This window comes from Phlebotomus papatasi, chromosome 1 (assembly GCF_024763615.1).
Source record: "Phlebotomus papatasi isolate M1 chromosome 1, Ppap_2.1, whole genome shotgun sequence".
Lineage (NCBI taxonomy): Eukaryota > Metazoa > Arthropoda > Insecta > Diptera > Psychodidae > Phlebotomus > Phlebotomus papatasi.
In genome coordinates, this window is record NC_077222.1 from 108,574,553 (window position 1) to 108,585,480 (window position 10,928).

Consider the following 10,928-nt stretch of genomic DNA (forward strand, 5'->3'; position numbering starts at 1 on the left):
AATCTCGATTTTAGAAGTGGGTTGTGCACTAAAAAGTTTATTAAAGGTAGTTAAAATTTTATTAAAAAGAAAAATTAGTAAAAATTTGCAGAGGTTTATAAGAAATAAGTTTGATTTTGAACAATTTGGATGTAAAACAGACAATTACAAAATTCTCTTTGCAAACATTTACAAAGCAAAATTATGCATAGACTCTTCTTTTGTAAATGTTTGTTAAAAGGATGTTCTTCAGTTCTAATTATTAGCCACGTTTGTTATACATTTGTAACGTTTTGTATTGCTTAATAAGATAAGTAATTTAAATATTAGCAAAGTGAAGAAAATTATAGAACTACGGACAAAAAAAGTCACAGTTTCAAGAAACTCATGTTCAGGAAATCTCCCAAATGAAAATTTTAAAAGAATGCTTTCAATTGGCTTACCTTTTCGAAATGGTGCAAATAGCTAATATTTAGGGTTCAAAATCCTCAAGAAAAAAAAATTAACCTGAATGTGTCCCAGAAGCCTCATAAAAATCTGAAAAATTGGCAAAATCCTTAAGAAGAACAGCAATAAAAATTGATGAGGATTTTATTGTCTTTTTTCCTCCTGGACTTATCGTTTTCAAAAATCAACATTAGAGATTTATCACCAATTTTATAGCTTCAAAAAATTGGGCTTCCTGCTTAAGCCTGAGGAATTTATATTACTAGGAAACTATAATCAGGAAAAGAAGTCTTTTAAATGCTATTCTGGAATGCTATTACTGAAGGTTCTACTTTTCGCATACTAAAAGCTTTAAAAAAAATGATCACTTTTGAGCTGAATCCTCTTCTTCCGATGGGATTTTGTCTCCTCCAATTAAGGTACTTGTCTTCTCTACTTCTGCCACGGCTAGAGATCGTCCTTTGAGGGAGATGTGGATGTAGAGTGTGAAGAGGAAGACACACATTTGCGTGGCCAGGGTGAGCCAGAAGATTCCCGCCGGATGGGTATCGATAGTGGCATTGTAGACCTGAGTGTAGAGAACTCCACTGAAGAGGGGCACGGCATTATCGAAGACGGAAAGGAGTGCAAAGACTTTTCCTCGTTCTGCCAAGGGGACAACTTTGGAGGTCATCGAGCGGAGGACAGGAGCTACAACTGGACCCAAACTGGAGACAGCTCCACCAACATAAATGAGCCATGGAACCTCGGCAAATGCAAAGAATAATCGAGCAGTGGCATGTGCACAAGCTCCAACCATCACAATCGCCTGGATAAAAAATCAAATTAGTCAGGGAATTAAAGGGGGAAATATCTGACGGTTTTTTTTTTTAAATTACCACCCTCTTTTAAGCAAGAAAATGAAAAAAATAAGTCTAGCTATCAATTTCTGGCTGGAAATGCCGGAAAATGCTTTTTATTTTCCAAATAAGTCTTGATAGACTAACAGGGAACGAAGTCGTAGGGCAATATTAACGGTCATGTTATTTAAATTGAGCGCAGAGTGCGCAGAGCGACATTTTTTTGTAAGAAGTTTTTGTCAAAACTTTGACTTTGTGTTCAAGTGGCCGAAACACGTGGAAACACTTCAGAGAAAAAGATGAATATTTGTTAGTATTAGCCCTCAAATTGATTACATTCCATTGTTAAGAGTTGAATTAGTGTGAGATTATTAGTGAAGTAGGAAGTAGAGAGTTTTTAGAGAAAAACAATCAGTTTATTGGAAAAGAACCATCTTGAAAATGGCTTGCGTTCAGCCGGAAATTGTGACAAGTGCTCCGCGTAAAAGTGATAGAAAAAGATTGTGGCTTGAGTTTCTGGTTTCTAAAGTGCGGTTAAAGAATCTTCAAGATTGATAGACTGTTACGGTCAATCAGCCGGAAGCAAGCAACCTGCAGAAATTGGTCTTTTGAACCGGATATTTTTTAAAATTTGTCGTCCATTACTTTGGTGAAAATAGCCGAGGGGTGTTTAACATTATTTTTGAAAATTCTTTGTGAGTGCAGAAAATTCAATTCAATTCAATTAATTTATTGACTCACAAAACATAGGGTAAGTCCCTCTTACAATTTTGTATTATAAAACAGCAAAATACAGTTAATAACGAGAAATTAAGAATTTGAAAAAAAGAAAGAGAAATTAATGAGGTCTATCCTGGAAGTGCTCTCGAATAGTGTCAACCGGCGAATTCTGTCACTATCCGACAGAAAGAAGAGCTCTGTCCCATAATAATTAAAGAAAGGAAGTAACAGTGCTCGGGCTAGTATAGCAAGCAAGTATCATGAGGTGTGACGTCCTGGAAGAGTCTAAGAGTATAGAGAGAAAAAATCACCTTGCGGTAAATGGTGGATACATGGTCAGACCATAATAATGAAGCGTACATTAAAACGCTAGCTTCATTTTAAAGACATTTATTGTCTAAAATGCCCGTCCAACTCTTCGATTCTGCCGATAGCGGGGCTACTGATGGTTTCTGCTGATCCGAATAAGAATAGCGCTGTACAGAGGGGGACAGAATCGGGAACAATAACAACAATTTAAAATAATATAATAATAATATATCTTGTTCCGCAACAATAACGTCTTGTTAAAGACAATAGCTAGGTTTTTCACCCGCTCTACAAAAGGAATAACTTCGTCGTGAATGACTAGAGGTAGTAGGTGACGTTGGCTGTCTTTTTGCCTTTGATAATAGCCTGCAACTTCTTGGGATTTAGTAGTAAACCATTTGAAACGAACCAGTGCGCAACTTTCGATTGAATGATAATTGGCGATAAGTTCGTAGAATCACGGTTAAGATGGTATGGCCATATCACTCGTCGCACAGAGAACCACTCAATAAAGAAGGTTCACTGTAAAAAAAAGACATGAGGTAGAAAGACCTCAAAGACGAGACGACCTAGGACTGCACTGCCTGGTGACGATGTACAAGGAGTACCAATCTCATCTGGTTGATAAGGATCTCTCATGACAATAATTTTTATTTCTTTGTTCTTGTACATATATTTATTCTGTGGTCATCCTTGTCAGTCTAATCAATTTATTCCGGATGCCAAGTTTCTATTCGAATTCTATGGATATATTCGATATAAATATTATCCCGTCTGACCAAGTAAGCGTGGATTATACCCTGAATTAACCCGTATCTTTAATACCTTACTTTTAAGAAGTTCCCATACAAAATCCTCTTACCAAATATACGTGACGGACACTGTTTTGCGTTCATGATGGTGAGCAGAGGAACTACGAAAATTATATTGCCGGTCGTGTTGCTCAGCTGACACTGACAAGATGGAATATTTTCCAAATCTTTTTATTTGTTTTCTAATTAATTTAAAGATTCTTAGTGATTTTGCGCGATTTGAGTGATTTTATGAATAATAATAAATATGCGACACTGTGTTTCGTGTAGGGAAAAGTGTAGTGATAACATTGAACAAATTGCAACCATAAAATACGTGTTTTCATTTCTTTTTCGTGGCTATTTTTAGAAGAAAATTTTTTTATGCAATGATTTTTTCTTTACTAAAGTGTTCATATACCAGTTCAATAAAACATATCATTATCCCTGTAGCTTCTGTCATTTGTATAATATTCGGAAGGAAATCAAGAGGTGCATTTGACAGTTTCATTCGCCCGCCATTGATGTACGTGGCAAAATCCAGTCCTTAATTCGGGCCTACCACTCAGATCTTGCCGATGAGGACTAAAAGAGTGCCTAAAGCTGGGTGTTAATTAATGGTTCAACGCTGGGCCCCCTTACCCTGTGTAAGACGGGATTTATTAGTTCTCATAAAAGTGGATAGGTTGCATCTGCCGCCGACTTACCCTTACCCGTCTCACCAGGTAAACAGCAGAAACCCTGGTTCAGTAGACTGTATAAGCCAACTCATATAATCGAGTTACAGTCGATACATGTTCCGGCTAAGCCTGCAAAATGGGCAGTCACGGAAAAACACTACGACTCAACCGTTAGGCTCTCGTTGCTTTATAACCTGTACATAGCAGGACAGGAGCACAGGAGGGTTCAGTAAGGGAGTTTTAATAAAGGAATTGGAACGGTTAGACTCTAACTGTACTGTAATCTAAAGTTAATGCAAGTAAAACGTACGAACTATATCCCTAGGACAAAAGAATTTTTCTATATCAGAAGGGTGTATCATAACACTCATAATACTTTGAAATACCGTCAGATATCTCCCTGTTTAAAAAAAAAATAAACCAACACTTACGGTGTCTGGCCATCCAAAAACTTTGCTCATGAGAGGAATTCCCGCCAGCATCATGATAACGTAGGCAGACGATTGGAAGGTCTTGAAGTTGCTGTACAGCACTGTATCCCAGTCGAATTTGAGCTGTGTGTAGAGGTACATCATGGGCTTCTCATCGCGCTGGAACGTGTACAGAGCCATGGCCACCATGAAGATCCACAAGTAAATGTGGCGTTTCATCTCGCGCTTCTTGCCAAGTGTCCTCAGTGACTCCACCACGTGCATGCGATCGAAGAAGTCACAGAGAACGCCTGTGATGCCAACCTCGCGGAGGGATCGCTGAGTGGAGGTCGTTTGCCACTTGACGGTGCCACGGAGAAGATTAAAAAGTTTATCAAATGGGTAAATTATACATGGATGAAGCAACATGAGTCAACAATAGTCGAAAGATTGTGAATAATTGAAATGCGTCCCACTTGACCATTCGACACTTGCTGACTCAAATGCCTAAAGCATGAATTCTCTTCCACTTACTTTCAAGTGAATTAATGAGTAAATTATCGCCGCCAGAAGACACGAAGCGTTTATCATGAACATGACAGAATAATTGCGATTGACGACGTTGCTGAACAAATAAGACCCTTTAAAAGAAGGCATCAATAATTGAAATTCTTCCGCTGCAGGGCCCAAACGGCTACAATGTAATCTTCTAGGTCAGATAAACTCTGTCTCAAGTCTCATCAATAGCTGTGCCGATGTAAACAGAAGGGGAGGAAGAATTGATAGGCTAATAATTGGAAAATCTTATCTCGTGTGACTTTTCACATAAATACTGATAAATTTCAGGAAAGTATGATTGGCTGCTACTAAAGACGAGACTCTTTTTATGGCAGCCACATGAGTGCCATAGCAAATACAATTGACTCGATAACAATCACCCCTGGTAATTGGGAATTAATTGCAATTCTATATTTATGAGCCACTTACCGAGTGCTACACCAGTTGGCATTGTACTTAAGTAGCAAACATCCAGGATAGTTACACGAATTGTCCGGGAAGACACGGTAGATACGTCTGATATGTATGCAAATGCAGAAGCAAAGATTGCTACATCGGCTCCTGTTAGGGCACTTGGAAGTGTAGCGGAGTATATCACAGTCTTTAAAGGCCAAGTGTCTGAAAATTAATTGATAAACTTCATCAGAAAATTGGTCACTGGAACTTCCTAATAACAAAAATATACCTTGATAAGAATTTACAATAATCATAACGGACCAGTAGAATTTTCCCACAAGTCCTATTATCATGGGGAGCTTCCTACCACGCCGATCAGACCACGATCCCAAGAACAGAGCCAAGATTATCGGGAATATGTGGCCCAGAACATTATTCCATTGATGGAAGTTTGACACAGTGATTTGTACTTGCTTCTTGATATCCTGATGAATTTCGAGATTATCGCATACTTCCGCGGGGTAATTGTGATCCACTGTACAAGCTTTGTGCACATAGAAGGCCTGCTCAATCACAGAAGTCACCATAAAGGCCATCATGTACAGAAACATTGTAGGCTCCACTGTTATCTTCTGGTACCATTTTTCAGGTTTCTGTTCCACCGGAATATTCTGAAAGTTTATTGGGGTTTGAGAGGAGATAAAAGCGAATTCTGATGCAATGGACAGGAAAATGCCAAAAAGATAACATCGCTTTTATTATCAGGTGTTGTGCAAACGTTCTAAAGATATTCTGACTACTGAGCAAGAAAGGAAAAAAGAGGTGTGGCAAATCCTTTAGCACAGTTTCCGAAGGTCTGAAAACCCAAAATAGCAATTAATTTTATTGATTATTTTAGAATAATCAATGATTTGCCTTTAATAATCTAATCTTAATTCCAAATTTTCTAAAAAATCTTGATTAATAAGAAATTAAAGAAGTTAAGCCATATGGCTAAGCCTTAGGGCTAAAGCCCGTATTATAGAACTAAGACTTTGACAAGCCTTTTAATGCGCTTTTAAAAGGTTTATAATGAGAATTATGTATTTATATTCCAGTAGAAGATTTCAGACTTTTTAAGAGTGCGCGAGTTTACTTTTAGTAGAGACGGAACCAAGGACGTTATAAGCAAATTATAAGAATTTTGGTTCTATAATGCCTTATGCCCTAGACAGACTTATGGCTTAAGCTGAGAGATGGCATAGTGGGAAAGTCATGGGAACGTAGTTCAATCATAATTTTAATTATAATTATGTTAATTATGTTATGCCGAAGGTGTGGCCAGCACATTACTTAGAGAATTCAAGTTAAAAATTGCACGGTTACAGTTAAAATCAGTTACAGTTAGAATCCCGAAGAAAAACCCGCTAAAGTTCAATTTAGTCCAATTCTGAAGAAGGTCCATAGCGGAACCGAATACTCTGGGCAACAGAGAACACTGTAGATAACACGTTAAGGTGGTCCCTAGGACTGACTTTAAAGGATAAGGTCAAGCCAAGAATTATTGCATCAGAGAAAGTCTTGGGGTTCAGTACATTACGGAAATAGCAAGAGAAAGGGAACTGAGGTGGTATGGTAACATTGTGCGTCGAGTATGTGCGAAGCCTGAAAACCTTCCACTATATTCGTCAACTAAAGTAAATTAATTAACTTTCGGGGTGGCAAAATGATTCAACTTTGCAAAAATCTCGCACTTTTATTATTATTATTAGTATTATAATATTGTAGTAGGACTGTTGAGCCTAGAAGAATTGGAGGGAGAAAGCCGGTCCTGATCAAGACTCTTCTAAGCCAACGGTACCATTCACTGTTCAGCTGGGATGGTAATTCCAAAGGGTGCCATAACGGCGGCTAACCTCAAGTTACGATATCGCTATAGTTCCGCTAGATAGTGTTGTGAGTGCTCGACGTGTTATTCCGAAGGCATAATAGAATCATCTCACCAGTCGATCTTTACCAGTGAAGCAAGGAGGACGCTGGATTCGTGGCCCTCTTGGAATGGGCAATAGGGCTCAATCCCGGGAGGTTAGCGATGAAGGGTGGTCCAGCATATTCTGGTGTTGGGCCTGTAGCATTAGTGATACAAAATTTTGAAAAGTTTTTCCACTGCGCAATTTGTTTTTAAGTTTACCGTTTCAGAACTGACCTGAACCGATTTTTTACTCACTTCAAAGTTTGCCCAAAATAGCTTAGGAATAAGACTAACAGCTCAGGAGTTTAGAAATTTCATATAAAAACTAGTTATTGGTTCATACCAGGTGCATAACCGATTGGAATCAGTTAAAGCTTGTCAGAGATTTCAATACCTTTCGAACGAACCCGCACTAGAAGCCAATTTAACTTATGAATTAAAGAAAACATGAATTATATTATCGGTTTTTTCATTATATGTTCGTTTATTAAAGCATGCACTTTTTGAGAACTAGTCAATTTCGGTTAATGATTTGTACAATCTGGCTGATACTTTTAAATATCTGTGAAGTTCCAAAGACATTTGTTTTTTTCGTACAGGATTTTTATCTGGGTTACGCATAGTTTATCGATCTCTCCTGAAATTCGTAATCCTTTGACTATTCATTTTGTCCATTTTGCCAGTAGTGTTATAGGTTAGCAAAATATATGGGTCTCGCTAAGTTAATTTTTGAAAATTGAATTTGACGTGATGTTCAAAAGAAGATGAAGAGCGTGAAAGAGCAGGACAGACTTATGCAAACAATTTGAGAGGGAAAAGGATGTGAATTTCGATTTCACGAAATTTTCTTGATCTAAAATATGTGCCAGAGCCATTAGGATCAAAGAGTGTTTATTTGTATAGTACGGTTAACTTGTACCAATAATGTATTATTTTTTTCTGAAAGTTCTAAAAAAGGTATTTGTCCTTTCCTTTAATTCTAATACGGTAGATTTAGTAGCTTTTTAATAGAGCTTTTTAAGAAAAAAAAGAGTTGACAGGTGATCTAGGATTAAGATTATTATTTTATACAGAATATCAAAATATAGATACAATTTTGACAGACACTGTAAATATATTTGTGCTTCATTCTTTCTTTAAAAAAATGTACTGAAATTTGTCATCACGTGTGTTTTTCTGGATAATTTTAAGATAAGAATGTAAATGTAATGCATAAGTATATTCCCACCTAAATAATTTAATTTACTCTTAAATTTCATCATCATTTGACGTAATCTGTTTATTTACCTTAATTTAATTCAAAATTTGAGAAAGTAATTTTAGTGGTTATTTGAGAAGATTGGGGTAAAATAGACAACCTCAAAATCTTTTTAACAGAAAATGCTTCTAAAGAGCTAAAATTCGCGTTACATAATTCCTCAATGAGTTAATTATGTGAATCGTTCTTATTGTTTGGCTATCAGTTCATTCGCTGACTTTGCGGAAAAAGTTTATCGCACCGCGAGCACGGATATTGCATACTGTCCTATTGCTGTTAAAAGATTTTGCAAAATTCTTTTAAGAATATTATGCACATTATGCAAATTTTTGCGCAATATTTTTGTGTACTCGGAGATAAAAAGCATAACCTCAATTCTCCCGCTCAATTTCCATGTGTCAATCTTACTAAATTCCTACGATGCTTATCAAAATCACTATCAATGTATAAATAACGCATATTTTGTCTAATTCATTGTATTTCGCGAAGGATTTTCTTTTAGTTATTCTTCAAAAAAAAAACACTTCATTAGATACACAATAAAAGTAGGAACTCACCTCTGTTTTCTCAAGTTGATTGTCCATCTTGAGCACTGGGGGCGGTGTATTATGTAAGATTGGCACTTTAGTGAACTGTTTATGTTGTGATTATGTTCTCAATGAATTTAACTTCACAGTAAATGCATCATTTAGAGATGGAATAAATAAACACAGCAAAAAGCACGCTTCTTCATAAACCCAAACAATAATTTTGTGACGTTTTATCAGAAGAAAAGAGCGCACTCTGTTGTACAATTGACACAAGATGGATTTTTGAATGGAAATCCGTTGGGTTTCTTGAAGAGAAAGTATAGAAAGATGTAGAAATAGTTTTTGGGGAGTTAAATAGAAGCTGGGCAGTTGAGACAAACCTGTCCGAATGCTCGACAATGACTACTTCTGAACACGAAATCCCACTCAGAATAATTGACTTCCAGTGTCTGAAGCAAGAAAATCCACTCAGATGTCTTCTTATCAAATTTTTCTGCTCCTCCAATAAGAACAAACACTTTAATCTCTAAATTGCTAATTTATTTTCCCCTCCACTGTGTGATAAAGATTAATATTTTCATGGAAGATACTTGGGTTTCTGTTACAAAGTAATGTTATCACGAAAATAAATCGAATGAGACAATATTGACATTCATTTTACATTCATATATGAGTAAAAGTTTTTTTTCCTTGTATTTTTTGTATTTTCCTCCTCTATATACTGGCTCTTTGTATTTCTCAGCAAAATTGACAAATTTCATATTAAGAAAATAACGTGTGATACATTTTCATTTTGATTACCTTTTGTCAGCTCATCACCATATTTTGCAATACATTATTCTCACATTCTCTAAAATTCTTCTATACTGAGTTGTTTCCTTCAAATACATTCAATTTTGATTATGCAATATTTTTCGGTTTTTTTTTTTGTGCAAAAGATTATATTTGTATACAAGTTTATTGGCTGTGAAGAATATTTTCCCTGTTTTATGGTTTCCATGTGGAACAACAATTTTTTTATTTGATATTTTTTCTGTTAATTGGAAGAAAATCAATTTATTTTTTTGATACTATCTCTGAAATGTGGTCCCCTTTTCCACTTTAGGTTTTCCTCCATCTGGTCAAAAGGTTAATGGGGAATTGAAACACGCAATGTGCAGGCCTTTTCTATCTTTCAAAATCTCACTATACAGACATTTTCTCATTTTCTTGGACAATAAATCTCTTTCCCTCTTCTTGTTACCTGTATTTGAAGTAACCTATTTTATGGTCAGTATTTTGGTAAATTTGGTCTACAGAAAAATAACTTTGTGGCTCCAGCACACCTTATAGATCAGGAATATTTTATGAAATCGAAATTCATATCCCTTTCTTTCTCATAAGTTTTGCATATGTTTATTTCATTCTTTCGCCCTCAAAATTCGATTGAGCTAAATTGAATTAACGGTGATGTTTAAAAAAAGAAGAAGAGTGCAAAAGAATGAGATACACGGTAAAAAAACTCGGCACATATTTGTTTCAAAACAACCAAATTTTTGGGACAAATGTGATTCTATTTGGGACAAATTTGTATCTATTTGAGATTAAAATGTCTTCTTCAGATACAATTTTGTTCCAAAAAAATTTGTTTCAAAGAAAATTTATTCAAATATTTCATATTTTATTATTAATTTTCTTGAGGTAATAATTGCGTCAGTAGAAAGTTTTTTTTGCAAACTGTAATAACAACATTTCATCACTAAATGACTAAACTTTGGCTAGTAAAGTCATAATTTTTGGTTAATAAAATTAGCCAAATTAAATGAATGATAATAATAATAATTAAGTAAAAAATTCTGTCAAAACATTTGAAAATCTCAATGATTTGAGGTACCCCTGCATACCCCTGTGAGCTTTAATCATTCTCTTACCTCAATATTACGTTATTTTTACCTCAAATAATTACCTGATATCCCCATTCCTTCGAAAGTGTTTTAAACAACTTACATTATTTACTCGAGGTAATATTTACGTTAGTAAGACGTAACTGAGTGCAATTGTGATTACTTAAAGAATACAGA

The 10,928-nt window shown here is 35.7% G+C and overlaps 1 protein-coding gene across 1 annotated transcript; it reads right to left on the bottom strand.

Moving 5' to 3' along the window:
- Nucleotides 1-552: 552 nt before the first annotated feature.
- Nucleotides 553-10,200, bottom strand: LOC129799144 (proton-coupled folate transporter). Its single transcript, XM_055842816.1, has 7 exons — nt 9,249-10,200; nt 8,896-9,173; nt 5,419-5,800; nt 5,163-5,351; nt 4,710-4,816; nt 4,197-4,535; nt 553-1,234 (listed from the first exon to the last, which is right to left on the bottom strand). The coding sequence occupies exons 2-7, from the start codon at nt 8,920-8,922 to the stop codon at nt 791-793; spliced, it is 1,488 nt and encodes a 495-aa protein (XP_055698791.1). The 5' UTR covers nt 8,923-9,173; nt 9,249-10,200; the 3' UTR covers nt 553-790.
- Between the last annotated feature and the right edge of the window lie 728 nt (nt 10,201-10,928).